This window comes from Anguilla rostrata, chromosome 10 (genome assembly GCF_018555375.3).
Source record: "Anguilla rostrata isolate EN2019 chromosome 10, ASM1855537v3, whole genome shotgun sequence".
Taxonomy (NCBI): Eukaryota; Metazoa; Chordata; class Actinopteri; order Anguilliformes; family Anguillidae; genus Anguilla; species Anguilla rostrata.
This window is the reverse complement of record NC_057942.1, coordinates 34929790-34945606: the sequence shown is the minus strand read 5'-3', so window position 1 is coordinate 34945606 and position 15817 is coordinate 34929790. Positions and strand designations below refer to the sequence as shown.

The window sequence follows — 15817 nt, the reverse complement described above, 5'->3', positions numbered from 1 at the left end:
CTCCCCGCTAGCCTTGATCTGTAATGCGCTTACTGAGAAAACCTCGTTCTACAATTCTGCCATTTAATACATTGAACTGTTTTTAAGGGTAACTATGGCAGACTTGGTTTTTAAGTCTGTGCCATGCGTGTGTTTCTGCATGTCTGTATATGTGAACATGCTTTAAATTTCCACTGTTGGTATATGTGAGCAAGACACCTAACCTCAATTGCTTCAGTAAAATATACTGCTGTATAAATGGATTGTACATAAAAAATGTAATCTCTTAATTTCCTCTGTGTTGTCTGCTCTCTGTAAATGTCCTGTAATGAGATTTGTTAGCATTGATTTGATCAATTGTACTTTCTCGTTTATTCCCTAGGGGGAGCTGCAGAGCTCTCAAGAGTCATTGACGTTGGAGATGAAGTTCTTGCCATCAACGGGCAATCCCTGCAGGGCCTCACGCACTGTGATGCTTGGAACATTATCAAGGCTGTCTCAGATGGCTCGGTCCAGCTAGTGATCAGGAAACCCAGAACTTCTGTATGACAATGGGGCTCTTTGTCTGGTATTTTGTATTGGTCTGAAGCTGAACTGGACAGCATATGTGACAAAAACAAAAAAAAACAAGAGGACCCAACTGTGTGCTGTGTATATAAGAGATGAACTATTACTTTCAAGTTTTTATACCTTCAAAATGGTTATATTTGTGATATTAATATTTTTATCCATGTGTACAAATGGCTCGTACACAAGATCTATGGCACTAGTACTATTGTACACAATATGGTGGGGGGGAGGGGGGGGCTGTGATGAATTTATCCATTTTTATTTTCAAGGAGTAATAGTAATGAGCATATTTTAACTGCTGTTTTTCCTTTATTATTCTGATTGGGCTTGAAGAAATACGAAAAATGACATGATTTCAAAATTACTTTAATTGTGATGCAACTAAGCTGTTCCTCATTCTAATTGGAAACCAAACCTCTTTCACAGTGACATAGGAGATCGGTGATGTCACAACGCCTTTGCTTTTTTTTACTGTCACTATGTCTTGCTTCAGAGTTCTTATGGGGCCTCTCAAGAACCCTGGGTTGAGTTAACACCGTTTCATCTGAAAGGCATACTATGCAGGAATTTTTTACTTGAAAATATTATAAAATATCCAGGCTAAGGTATATCTATGATGCACTGGCAATCTTGGTGGTGCCACCTGAAGTTCGCCAAGGGAGCGAAAAGTGAATTGTAGCTGGCTTATTATTGGTTGGACCTGTAAGTAATGTTACATCTAGCTATGCGGCTAGGGTTTCCAAACATCTAGTTTTTTAACCAGAGTGTCTGGTTTTCAAATTGTTTGTACATGCCCGGTCCATGGACCTAACTGGACAATGTAGTCTAATGTCTGGTCCAACTCCAAATAACTGATGGAAGAAATTTACCTGTAGTTTCTAAAGAATTAGCGTGCCTGTGACTTAGTTGGGTACACAGGGGAGAATGGGTGGGGTTGAAGGCAGAGGAGGAGACCTCTTTGATTGTGAACACAGGTTAAAAATTCCTGCATAGTATGACTTTTAAACAGTGTTTTATTTTACCTGCCTTTGTTTGAGAGGCAAGTGGATTTATATTTAGGTTTCCGGGTCGGTTGCTTCCATAAAAGACGTGGAATAAACTCTTCCGCTGTACCCTCAGTCTGAAATGGGCTACCTCACCCAGGTGCTTTGCTGATCCACACCTTTCTTGAATTGCTGTACTTCATAGTTTCATTTTTGAATACCACACATATGCTGTAGTAGTCTAGTACTTGAATGTCCAAACCCAACAATTACAAATTGACTAGTTAATTTAAGGTTTTAATTACCACTGTTACCACATAAAAATTATTATGCTAATGAATTGCTGTAGTATGTGGAGTCCTGTTTGGTGAAATAATTATGCTTTCTTTTCTTTTTTTTCGAGCTTCTGTTTGCCTTTTTAAATTTAGTAATACTTGTTTTTCCAGTTTAACCAGAGTGACAGCCCATTTTCCAGCCAGTTTTTTTGAAATGAGTAAGTTTTTGTATAATTATGAAAGCACTGCGGTATCAAATATCATGGGTGGCCCAAGATGGAGTTCATTCTATTCATCCCTTATCTAACCTGCTTAATCCTGATCAGGGTCATGGGGGCACACGTTGGGGAAATACATCGCAGGGCATACACTCCATTGACTCATAGCTACGGGTAATTTTATTTCTCCAATTAGCCTAACGTGCATGTCTTTGGACTGTGGGAGGAAACCAGAGTACCCAGAAGATACCCATGAGGATTCGAGGAGAACCTGTACACTCCACACATTCAAACCTGGGACCTTCTTGCTGTGAGGCAAGAGTACTATCCACTGCACCACCATGCCACCCCAATTAAGTTAGTTTGGCTTGTAAAATGACTGAATTATCTGACAGCATACTTGTTGGCCAGTAATAGAGGTGTCTGAAGTGTTGTCCAAAAACTTAGTAGTATTAATGTGCATAACAATTAGGGAAAGTTTGGAAATGTGTGTACATGAAAAGATGAATATACATTACTAGGTACTATGATGCATTACGTTCTGTACGGAACTGCAATTTTTTATTTTAAGTTTCTCTTCTCAAAAAAGTAGCAGTTGTATACAAGCAGTAGGATTTTAAGTGAGACCATCCATGTGCAGTGAAATGTATTTCTGCAAGATGTTAATATTGACTTATTCCAAGCAGGTATGGGCATAAACACAACACACACAATGATATAACGATAAATTACCAAAAGAACATTTGACTGGATAGCAAACCTGTTGAAGCTGTTCAAAAGATAGTCATGTTCATATGTATATTGTAGGACTCTTTAAATTCTGTTTATATGGTGCTGATACTTCCCATGATCCTATAGGTTTTTTTTTTTTTTTTTTGAGATGCATTTTCGGTACAATATTAAACATTGTGTAATTACATTTGCCAAATCCCATGGGTGATTTTGCCTGTATGTTTTGTCTATGCATTTTTAATTAAATAACTTCTCAAAGACTTTGGATACAACTTCTCTGTAGCAAAATCTGCTAAATTATTTTTTTAACATATTAAGGTTAATTACATATGATGTAGAGGAAGGCTGCCCAACCCTGTTCCTGGAGATCTAAGCACACCTCCTGCCACAGCTAGAGATGTTGTTGAGTGGCTGATTCATAGAATCGGGTGTGCCAAATTAGGGTTGAAATATAAGGATGATAGATCTTCAGGAACAGGGTTGGCAGATCTAGTGTAGGGGGTAATTTATTGTAAATGATGTTGACGGTCAATATAAACTCTACCATGCTCATAGCCCTTGTCAAGCATAACTTGTTTGCAATACTCTTACTGTACTATACATTTTTTCACTCATTGTACTATATGCTATTAGAAAACTGAATCAGCAGTGGGAATAACGCAAACTGTACTATTTTATCTTTTGAAGCTGTCTGATTTTAATATATAGACATTGATACGAACATAGTTTTTCAAAGGCTGTGGAATTTTGTTTTGTGATTCAAAAACAAATAGCTGTAAACTGAGACTGATGTTGTGGGATTAAAATTTCAGTTCACACATCATTAAACATTATTTTGAGACTTACTTGATTAAATCCTCTACTAGAATTTATGTATTTAAATCAGGCTTTTGTACTTGTAATATAAAATGTCAAATTGCGCAGTGCAGTTATTTGAACTTAAAAGCCTATGGATTTATTTAAAAACTGAAGAGAATGTCCTGTCTCTGTAAACTATAACTGAGGAAGAATTGAAGAAAATTGGCTTGTAGTGTGACTGTTAATCCATGTATGTTTGTATAGTATGCTTTGTCATTTGATGTACATGTAGCATTGATAAATTTTTTACAGTCATGACTTGCTTTATTATCGTACTGTTTGATATTATGGTTTTTCTTTCATATTGCTTTTTCTACGTTAAAGAATATTTGGAAAAAAAGGTGCAGTGTGTTGAATGCAACCCCATGATTAAAATAAATTATGACAAAGACAGAAAAATGCATGCTCACAAAGCAGAACTGAACTTCATATATTTCTGTACAAAAATATTTTGCAAGACTGAATATAAAATATGTACTTTTCCCCCCCCCCGCTTTGCTTTTTCATTAAAGCATGGGTGCTTTCAATCATAACTGTGTTTTAACATGAAAGTTCTGTCTACTAACATCGAGAATTTAATTTGTCTGCTGTACTAGTGACTAATTCTTTTTTTTAAAATTCCCAAATGCATAATGAAAATGGTCATAAAGCAAATTTTTGAGAATCATTTTATTTCATGATAGCTAGGTATAATATATTTCACCAAGTACAAGCACAAAAATGCCATTTTGATATGAAAAAGTATGAACATAGCAACTACCTTAATGCAGACATTTGTCTGGAGAAGCATTATAATTTTGTAACAAAACACACACATTTCTCACACAGTTGCTATGATTACACCACCACAAGTAGGCTAATCTATACATCGACAATTTCTTTCTCCCGTGGAATTCCCTGACCTGTTTCCTCCTCACGTTAGCCAGAAACAAACATGTAATTCATCACGCAGTACATGAGAAGGTGGTTCCTCTACAGTTCAGAACACGAAGATTGCGGCCAATTTAACTTCCTTTCCGGGCGTCATCTGAAGTAACCCAACTCAGGGAAATCGTTCGTCTTCCATTTCCATAGTGACATGAATCGGTCCTTCGCCCGGCGGGTCTTCGCAGAGTATCGTCCATTCCCGTGTCCATTCCCCGCGCTTCCTTGGAGGTATACGGCCCGCGATCGCAGATTTTCTCGCGTGAAACAAGGCGTTTTCCTTTTCACTTTATCGTACAACCCTTGTTTTCCTTTTTGGCCAGCATGTCCAGTAGTTTGTACTTGAAATTGAAGACGTCTCCAATTTTACGCAGCTGGTGCGCACATTCCACGATCGCCTTTTGGTCTGGATAACACAAAGAGAAAGGTCATGTTTTAGAAACGCATATGCCACTATTTGACAACGAGTCAAGGAAATAAAGAAGAAAAATATGCTACGTCAAACACACAATGCCCATTTACTGTAACTGCCACACCTATTTACAGCCTGTTTCGTTAACTTCAATCTAACTTACCCTTGGTTGTCAGTTTCTGGTTTTCGCCCTTTTTAAGAGTGGACATTCTTGGCTGCTGCTTCATGATTCGCGTTTGACACTTTTCAGCGTATTTTGCTGATATTGTTAAAACAGGAGTTTCGGAGGCTGAATGTCTGTTCGACTGTATGTGTCTACCGGTATGACAAGAGCTCAGTCTTTAAATAGCCTGTGTGACGGCCTTATGACGCCGGGAATACCCACCAACAACCTTGCTTTAAGTTTCTCTTCCTGCTGTAACTTGTTTACAACGTTTTAAGAGATGACGTTTCCTAAAATGACGCACTGACGCACTGACGATGATAGTTCGCTGAATGTCCAAAGTTACGTTGTAGCTATAGAAATGCGACGATACTCATATTGCATTAACAATAAACATGAAAGTTGCCAGACGCGTATATATATATATATATATATATATATATATGAATAGCCTGAACCAAAGTACAATTTGCACAATGAAAATTCATTGTCAGGAGCCAGGCTCAAGTGAGCCGACATTGTGTCCCCAAAAGCACAGGTGTACCTGATACGTGTGTTAGTTTCTTGGCCATATAAGGAGCATGGCTAGCATCCAGAAATGCAGCCTATATGAGATCACGTTAATAGTTTTCCCTATTGTCCAAGTAATGCCAGTTTTACATTTACCAGGCTCTGTCGGCTGTACAGATGCATGGGTGTATATCCAATTTCTTAGTGTTTTCTAGAGTTACTGGGGTTCTATAAAATAAGTTCAATATACAATTTAATGTAATTGTCACTTTTTATATTTTACTTTAACAGTAATGGAACACACGTGACAGCAAAGGCAGGATTAGTTTCACGATCCAACGTTTCGTCGTTGATCGGCACTAATCTGCAAAATCAGAAATTAATCTAAAAGAGGGGAGTAATAACTCAAAAATGAATGTCCCAGTTTAGGCCAGACTGCTTAAAACTAACGCAATGAGCTCATTTGTATGGAAAAACCGCAAGACATAACAGCATGTAAGAGTTTATTTTTAAATGGGAAAAACGCACATGTATTGCTAGTCACTCATAGCAATCATTGTATTTTAACATCTAGGCCTATTCAATCATATTTAATCATAGTATCTTTAATCTATCTATACAGAAGACAGAGCCCATCCAAGGTAAATCCATTTTACTGATACTATTGGTATATAGGCTACTACTTTATTTTGTGCTTTGAGCATATGATATGGCGGTATTGATTGTTATTGGCGTAGGACTCATTTTATTATAGCTTGATGGCAAAGTTGAAAGTTTTGTAAAACGATTGCCTCCTGCTCATTTATTGGATTTCTACGCAACTCGATTAGTTATTTCCGGATGTACAACTCTGCACACGTCGACTATGTCACACAATCACTGAGATTTCCTAATATATCTGACGATTGTGGAGCTTTGTCATATCAGTATGTGCACTGTTAAGAAAGAAGAAGCTGGAAATTATACAGTGATATTTACCGTTGATTTAAGCAGAAGTTAACGATAAAATTAGGTATTTAATTATGGGAAGCACTGTTCAGTCTGTTGCACTGTGTTATACATTTTCTTTTCCATTACCTTCAGTTCTCGTTATCTCCACCCCCACATTAGCCATAACCTGACACTTGGCTGATTATTATCACATGAGCTGTACGCTAAACGTCATGACGAAAAAAAAGGAAACTATTCAAATACAACGAACTTGCGCAATTTCAGAATTTCTTCCACAGTACTTTGTTGGTTGGAAAGACTCACCTACGATGTAATCAGTCACATTTATTACATAAAACGTTGTTTTGCATTTTATCATGTCCTTTGGGAGACATCCAGAGAGTTTTCTTTCCATAAAAATTTCCCCCCCTGTAAAGTCTTTGCTTTTTATACTTTTATGCACATGTAGTCACAGCAACATTCCAGATCAAATGTGAAAGCTATTTATTTGTGCTGCAGTCTCATGTATTGACTTGCCCCTGTCATGAAAGTAACCGAGTTTGAGTAATTATATTCTACCAGGAATTGAAATATAAATGAAAAAAGGCACATGATTGAAGGCACACTAAGATGCACGTGTTCAAACATATTTACTCTTTCATTTTCATATTTATTTCACATTTCTGTTATGGATTTTATTAAATATTTCACTTAACTATTCGATTTTTATCAAGGTGTACAAGCACTGCAATCTATTGTGTTCTCTATCTTTGAGCATTCATTTAAATGTTGAAGACCTTGCTGTCATATTCAGTTCGAAGTGAAATTACTTTGACTGGCCCATTCTTGGTACATGTATTTGTTGGTAAACGTGGTGACCTACATTTGTGTGGAGGTTTAGCATATGAAGGTAGTTACATACACATATACATATACATATACATATAGTTATTCTGGGGGCTGTATAGACAACGTTGTTTCAAACCTAGGAAGACATTACAGCCTGTCAGTTATTGAGTGTCATCTGGGAGTACACTGTAGCTGTACACCTGTGGTGACACTAATGGAGTTAGGTATATAAGACAGCATATTGTACCACAAGTAGGAAGACACGATTCTGAAACCCTTTAATTTTCTTGCCCCATCTTAACTAAAAACATTACATGTTGATCTTTTCTGAATGTATAGTAGTTACATCAGAAAGAATACAAGCAAAAAACCTTAATTGCCACTAGAGTCATCACCCTTGATTTTCAGGTCTACAGTATATAATAAATTTTAAAAACGACACAGAAAGAAGTATATCTCCTTCTTTTGTGTCATTTATGCACTTTTACAATACACTCAAAGGCAAAATGGTATTCATGAATGAAACGAATAGCAATATTCAGTTTAATGTGAATTATTAAATGTTTCGACATGATCAAAGGTATTGCAGAATAATTCACTAGATTTATCTTTCAGGGTTAAAGGAAAGGGAGGAGAGTCAGCAGGGTCAATCAAGCTCCCAGTGTCTCTTTTGTCAAATGAATGTGACTGTGTCCATTTCCCCTTTTCATGGGGTGCTTAAGAATGTTATCTCTGCCTTAATGGGTGGCTGTAGCTTGGGAGGGTCAAAGCCAGCTGATGATGATTATTATCATGACAATAGGTTAGGGATCCTGGCAATTGCCTTATCGTGGTGTTAGCCCACAGTAACACTTGTCTGATGATTCCACACTGGGAGTTTCAAGCATTTGCATAACAAATAACTAGGGCCCCCAGTGAAGTGTCTCTCTGTGACAAAAAATTCACTGGGGAAAGGAATATTCACAGTTTCTAAAGTCTGATGATAAAACACATACTGTACTGTGCAATGCTGAAATTTCTAACTGTCTGCCTTTGGTGTTTGACTTGAGATGTTAAAGTGGTTTCATTATTTGCCACTGACTGTACAAACATACTGTATTCATGTAACTTGAGTGATGTCACCTAACATCAGGGCTCATCAGGAGATGGTGGGTGAGATATGCTAGTTGTGTTTCTTCTCAGACACAGCTTCCTGGATATAAAATATGTAAAACAGGCCAGTCAGGCTGTAATCATATATATTTTTCCTTTTATTACACACTATTGGTGGTGACAATCAAAAGTAAAAGTAAAATCACAAAGGGGAAATACAGTGTTGGGAAAAAGCATTTGCTGTGTCATGTCTCTTTATTTTACTATGATCTGGAGCACAAGTAAACTGCTGGATGTGTATACAGCTAATTAGCTTATTTAGCAAGATAATTGGTGAAAAACAAAAGCAGAATGCATACCGGGCCCCTAAAGATTGAACTTCCCACCTCTGTAGAGGTGAAAGTTTCAAGGAAGGTGATGTGAGACAAGACTGCCCTCTACTGGACATGTGAAATGAGCATTTTTTGAAGCAGGGAGTAGAACCTATCCACTATGCTTTCCTGTGTTCGTGCTGCACTCTTGGCACTGAATAGCTAGAGGGCCACATTTAAATCTTCATTTGGTTTTTTGTTTTATTAGAAAGCACAGTGGATTTTGTCAATTTATGTAACTTATTGTAATTTATGATTTTAAATATTATGTTATTCCTAATATTTATTGCTTTCATTTTTAATGATAGGCCTGGATTCTCAACAGTAAGATGTTTCTTTTGAAAGTGGAATAGCTAAATGGTGACTGTTCAGGTGCAGACTGGATTTGGTTAACTGCAGACTGAGTCATACTGTGAACACTTGACCTTGAATGAGTGGTGTGCTCGTATCATGCCAGAGCCCTCCATGTTTCAACATGTCCCCTTGTCTCCTGAAGATCAACATCGGTGTTATCTGTGCAAACTTGAACAGAAATCATGTGAGCTTTTTCTTGGAAAGGCCACCGACAATAAGGTTGAAACCAAACTTTGCTATTTGACTGCCTTGACGTTCTGGCCAACAAGACTCGTTTCATAAACATGTGCTGAATTAAAAAACATGTCTTGCTGAAGGGTTTACTGCTCAGCTGCAGTGTGAACAAGTACTCTCAGAAACGAAGAACAGTGTGTCCTTCCTGTGCTTGCCAAGGTAAATTCCTGGCCTGAACTGTACTGCTCTGGTGATTGATGCATCTTGCTGGGCTGTTTTGTCTATACAAACCTTTATATTGTCAAGTGAAAGTCCTCCGATACCAAAACACTGACAAATTGAGAGCTGGTCCTTTTGAGTTTTTTTTTTCTTCTTCGTGGATGGATAGAAACCTATTATGAAAGAACTGAAGCAACACCGGAAGTGGAACTGACACGTGTCTTCCATGACAGGGTGCAGAATGTTTTGATTGGTTCATACTAGTCACATGGCAGATCAGCCCTTTATGAGGTATACGAAGCCTGTTTTCCTCCTTTACTGAGCATTGAATGTAGATGCAAATGTACCCTTACACTGACACATATTGTTTTTAGAGGGACATTTCATTCCATTGCATGGAATGCATAGATAGTTTGATCTTTGATAGGGTCTGTCTCAATATGACCCCTGAGGCTTTAAATAGGGAGAGCTGTATGAAGGTGCCGCTTGGTTTTCATACGCAGAGTTCCTATTTTCCAGTGACCAGAGAAAGAACAGACCAGCCATGTTATAGCAGTGTGGACCCGTGCGCAATGTTAGCGTGTTTTGTTTCCAACAGTCCTGTCCAGATGGCAGCTATAACCCACCTGCAATTCAGCCCTACCAAATCAGCGAGAGCTCGTTACAAAGTAACAGATGGCAACTTTAACCACAGCAATTCAGTGGTCCAGGAAATTCACTTTCTAAATAATCACTTGTATCCAAAATAAAGAAACAAATAAAGAAACCAATAAATAAATTAATGAATACAGACTTGGATGTTGTAAAATTCCAATTGTTTCTAAAAGTTTTTATTTCTAAAACATTTTTTTTCAGGATTGCAGCAACCAGCAGCTTTAACATTTTGCAAAAAAAATGTTGGTGAATGCACTTCAGTGAAGTCACAAAATAACACGCTCAGTTTGCAAGGAGAAAACAGACATCATTAATGTTGGCAGCTGGAGCACAGCTATTTATAACCAGCAGAGGGAGGAATCTTTGAGTGAAGGACAGAAAACTATTTTAAAAATCAGCTCAAAGTTTCTCTTATTTTAACTAATCCTTGATGTAAAATATTGTTTGTTCCAGATCATGTGTGTTTAATATTATAACTATAATCATTTATATGCATCATAATTGATTTCTTTAAGTAATTGCTACTTAACTATCAACAAGTTAATTTTGCACTACTCCCTGAGTGCAATAAAAATTGACATAGCAGTATATTCTGTTTTCTAATATAAATTGTTTGTATGAAGCTGTTCTGATGTCATGGACTTTTGTGGATGGAGACTTGTTCATAGTACACTCATAATGTATTCTTTGAAGACATCAGAATGGGAGCAGAAGAGCCAAACAACAGCACAAGCATAGAGAGTCTGGAGATGGTGGTAGCATATAATCAATAAGACATTAACTGGAAGAAAGATATAGATTGGTAAGCACGCAGAGAACATACGCAGAAAACAAGCGAACAAATAAATAAATACATTTAAAAATGTAAACGCTGCTTGCAACTGTCCAACTCCAGCTGGCAGTCAATCATATTTTCTCAATCGATCAAATGTGGTATCCAAAATTTACCACTGGGGGGTGTCGAGTCTCTAAACCATGTATTTTTAAAATGTATTTATTTTTTGCTATTGAAATTATTGCTACTTTGAAAAGGTTTTTTATTTTTTTAATGAAGCTGTGTCTATTACTGCAAAGCAGGATTTAAACCTGCAGTTGTACACGGGCATTGTTTAATCATGAATCAAACTTTATTTGCTTCGTTGATCATTCCCATTTAAGAGATGGATGTATTAACTTTTCTTTTGCCAAACCGAGTAACAGTGTGTGTGTGTGTGTGTGTGTGTGTGCGAGCGTGTGTGACTGAGGTGATACGTAGATCAATAGGTGCAAATGGAAAGTCAGCATGCGTATTCTTTGTACAGAAGGGTGTAGCAAGATTAATGTGGGCGTTGTGCTGACAGTTTCTCTTCCTGTGAGGCCCTGGCCAAGCTGTCACTAGGCCTCAGCTGCGGTTGGTCACATGATCACAGGAAGCGCTTCTCTGGTGGCTACCTCAGCTACAGGTGGTGAGGAGGGGGTGGAAAGTGAATGATTCACTTGTGAAAGAGAGACGTTTTTATATTTTTATTTTTGTTTCCATTTCCTTAGGCGATATTTTTTACTGGAACCCTATGAAAAATAGGCCCCATATGCCACAGGAAAAACCTAAATATTAGAACACTGATAGCAATACATTTCACTTGTTTTTTGCCTGGTAATTTGAGTCTTATTTTTTTTACTTTGTAATCTGTATGTGTAGCATAGTTAATAAAAGTAGGCATGCTCAGTAGCTGTGGTACTGTATCTAACTAGAGAGTGATGTCACACTCCTTTCTAAGCCTACAGATAGATATTCAGGGCATCTTTCATTGCAGATGGATGCACAGAACATCTAATGGGTTTGAGGGAGGCTAGGGGATGTTTGTGTGTGTGTGGTGTGTGTGTGTGTGTGCGCGTATCAGTGATGTGTGAACAGCCAGTGGCGACCACAGTAGATATGTACAGCACACCCAGCCTGACCCTTGCTGGCTCAGAGATCCACAGCCTTAATGTGCCTGCAGCGAGAGAGAGAGAGAGAGAGCAATTTGGCATAAGAGCGAGTGCAGAAATACCCATGATATTTACAAACAACAATGTAAAATGTCAGAGTTACGTTGGCGGATGGGGGGGAGGGGTGGCAGCAGACGAATACAGAGGTACTGTAATGCTGAGCCTTAATGATCATCGGTTTGACCTTTCAGAAGCAGACACATATTCATACAACTGTGTGACCTGAATATGTAGCTCATGTTGGGGAAAACAGAGAGAATAACACTTCCAGACTAAATATGAACATGCAGTTGTGTCACAATATAGGGCCTATTTCATGTCACAAAGGCATGCTCATGTTTATGGATTTTCCCACACACGCATGTGGAGTGTACATGGAAAGATCTGATCCCTATACTAGTTTTATAGTGTTTTATAATTGAGTGGACTTTGCCTTTTCCCTTTAGCTGTTTGAATAGCTTTATCAATCCTCCATAGAGTCTGCTTTGTTCAGCTTTAAAGCAAAAATCATTCTTTTAACCTCTCAGCAAATGACCTTTTCTCCTATCTCCATTTAATGCTTTTGGGTTTGGTCCTCATGTGAAGGGGAAAAAAATAAATAATAAATTCTCTTGTCAGACTTTCTCATTCTTGGACTCTGACCTCACAATTTGAAAATGAAAGGATGGCTTTTTTTAAATATCAATACTCACCAGAGCTTGGAGCTCAGCATTTATTTATTTATTAATTCATTTTACAACACGGACCAAATGGAATACTTCGGTCTCTCGAACCGTTCGTGTTCTGAGCCGAACGGCAGGACTCTCACTTAAAGGCCCCGCCCCGGCTCATCCCTCCATTTTATTCTCCTGAACTGCCGTCGTTTGTTTCCGTTTGTTCCCGGGGGGGCAAACGAATGCCATCCCCTGTTGCCGGGCCACGGCTGAATCTTAGCGCGTATTGACGGGTACATGTGATCTTAAGCAGCGGGCTCCAGCAAACGGCGCACGCTGTTGGATCGAGCACACCGCATGGGGGGCCCGTACCGAGCGGATCGATGGAGAAAACCCTCCCGGCTGGATGGAGGACAGGAGGCACGGACAACAGATGAGTCATCCGTGCCTAATCTCTGTGGGTGGGCTCCTTACGACATCCCCTCATGATATTTATTTCGGTCTCCCTGAAAGTCAGCCAGTGCGGTTCAAATGGAAAACGAACAGGCAATATGATTGGATGGATATACTGTAATGTTGTCGTGCACTTGCATCACTGAAGTTCACATCAAAATACCCATTCACTTTTAGGTTCATTTAAAGCCCTAATATGCATATTACATGTTCTGGTTTACATATCGATTGTGGGAAGATACTGAAAGAAATACTGAACTTGGCTCGTGACTGTAATGCACTAAAAATAATTGCTATGTAATGGTGCAGCTGAATGTGCATTGTGGGCATGAAAATGTGTTGCAAGTTGAAAAGATGAATCGGCTCTGACTCAAATGAAAATATGGTAATATAGTTGTCAAACTACTTATGGTTTGCATTTCAATGGAAGCAGCACATCCCCCAACGATATTCAAATGTGACTCAGAACTCTGTAAGCAATGCATCTGTTCATTTATTGAGTCATTACAGTATGAACTCATCACCTATGGAGGATAATTCTGTGCTCAGTGGAGCTTACTGTCAGCATGTTTACTCCTCCTGCGTGGCTGACACACCTGTTAGCACACTGAGAGAAAGCACGCACTATAGCTGCTCGAGAATATTATCATGTAGGTCAGAATAAAAGGAATTACTCAGACTGCTTTTCATTATTTATAATTCAGTGCACCTTGAAAATCATATTATTAAAAAAAAGAAAAAAAAAGAAAAGAAAAGGTGATTAGCTTTGGCTGGAGGCACAGGGCATGTCTGTTTGCTGAAATCAAAGCACCTCTCCTGTCTCCACCTCTTCCCCTTTAGCCCTTCCTGTCAAAATCCCACATTTGCATGCATCTGGACATGCTGCACTGCAAGGCAAGTCCACTTGCTATCAGTGATCTGCGATGATAAGCTTGACCAGATTATAAATATAATTCCGCGGAAAGAAGACATGGTTTCCGGTTCATCTTGCTGCTCCCGTGTGCACTGAGCTTGCGCCAGTACATTGTGCATGAGACGTTGCCCGTGATCCAATCAGACCGATTCCCCAGTTGCTCTTCCAATCATCGTCACTTCCAGTTGACTTGCCAGGTTCGAGTCACTGCTTTCGCAGTAGATAGCAGGCGACTGTTGGAATTTTCCTGGAGCTCTCTCTAGCCTGCAGTCCCTCAAACAAAGGAAGTATTTAAAAAAGATAAATCCTCTAAGCCCAAACAAACAAATCTCTCTGTCTGGCTGTCTGTGCTCTGTCGGAATTAGATAAGAATTCAAGGGATTCCAGGTTCAAGCCAGGAACAGTTCTGGTCATTTGCAGGATGCAACATTTTTTTTATGCAATCTGTTTCTTCCCCTCAAATCCATCCACAAATGGGTTTGACATCTTGTAAATGCTTCTGTAGTTTACACATTTCTGAGTAAATGCCCCTCTGCATTTAGTACATTTCTTTATTTTCTAAATCAGTGAATCACTCCGGGGGGCAATGTGATTACGGTGTCCTCACATTTCAGTAGAGCTTAGGGAGCTAATGGAAGTATTACAGTGGCGCTCAGTTTTGCCACTGGAGGCTCAGCGTGCGTGTGCAAGTTATTATTTCCATCAATTACCTTGGCTCACTCTGCTAACTACGTGAACGTGCCAACACTGGTTTACTTTTAGATTTGAATGCAGTAAAATTTTGTATGGGGACACAGTATGCATGGTTTATATGAACGTTTACGACTGAACGTGACTAACATCACAGAAGTTAGCATTAAATTCAGAAATGAAAGTAACCCGTTAGGATCCGTAGGACTGGTATGCAAAGACGGGCGGCAGTCAGCATGCGTAGTACAGGGCCTTGATATACCGCTGCGGCTGGCCTGTGGATATGAGCCTGAACAGACGACGGCGAAGGTTTACAGTGTGACTGTCAGCTCTGGATTGAGGGAAATTGATTTCCCGAGTAGCGCCGTCGCATCTGTTTCACGACCGTCATTTCAACGCTCGCGTCTCACGAGGGGAGAACTTGGACGGGAACCAAGCCGAGCCCGACGACGGCGTTCGAAAGTCGGCCTACGCGAGCCCGCGCCTGCAGGCGCCCGCGGGATGGCGTTACCCACACAGGGCTGGCAGACCGTGGGAGGGGGAGGAAGACGAAAAAGACTTTAAAACCCTTGGAGTCTACCAATGGGGGAACGCCGACGAACAGGTTGGACAGGCGGCCATTTTTTCCCCCTAGTTGGTGTGTGACGGTGCGAGCCTGAACGAACGCTGATTCCGCCATCACAGGTATTCATTTCCATTCACGGGGTTGTTTGTGCGGAGTTTGTGTCCTGACTACACGATCACTTTAATCCCTCCGGTCTTTTTCTCTCTTTTTTTTTTTTACCTTTTCTTTTCTGCGTTGTGTGGGTTGCTTATTATTCACCGGTTCACTCCCTGATTGATTTCGGTTCCCTGTACACCCTTAAACCTCTC

At 39.3% G+C, this 15817-nt stretch overlaps 2 protein-coding genes across 4 annotated transcripts in view; one reads left to right on the top strand and one right to left on the bottom strand.

The window, feature by feature from the left end:
- The window catches only part of pdzd2 (PDZ domain containing 2), a 90874-nt gene extending 86726 nt beyond the window's left edge, over positions 1–4148 (top strand). For all 3 annotated transcript variants that reach the window (XM_064296699.1, XM_064296698.1, XM_064296700.1), the window contains one exon: positions 362–4148. In XM_064296699.1, the coding sequence (XP_064152769.1) occupies positions 362–528 (167 nt within the window). In that variant the 3' untranslated portion in view covers positions 529–4148. The remainder of the gene's footprint in view (positions 1–361) is intronic.
- pmaip1 (phorbol-12-myristate-13-acetate-induced protein 1) lies at positions 4103–5302 on the bottom strand. The gene is made up of 2 exons (XM_064296701.1): positions 5115–5302; positions 4103–4945 (listed from the first exon to the last, which is right to left on the bottom strand). Exons 1-2 carry the CDS (start codon positions 5176–5178, stop codon positions 4824–4826), a joined length of 186 nt encoding a protein of 61 aa, XP_064152771.1. The 5' UTR covers positions 5179–5302; the 3' UTR covers positions 4103–4823.
- Between the last annotated feature and the right edge of the window lie 10515 nt (positions 5303–15817).

Coding starts and splice junctions, on each gene's coding strand:
- pmaip1 (XM_064296701.1), bottom strand. CDS start 5,178: ATGAAGCAGCAGCCAAGAATGTCCACTCTTAAAAAGGGCGAAAACCAG. Junction 4,946..5,114: donor CCAGAAACTGACAACCAAGG/GTAAGTTAGATT, acceptor TGTGTTATCCAG/ACCAAAAGGCGATCGTGGAA.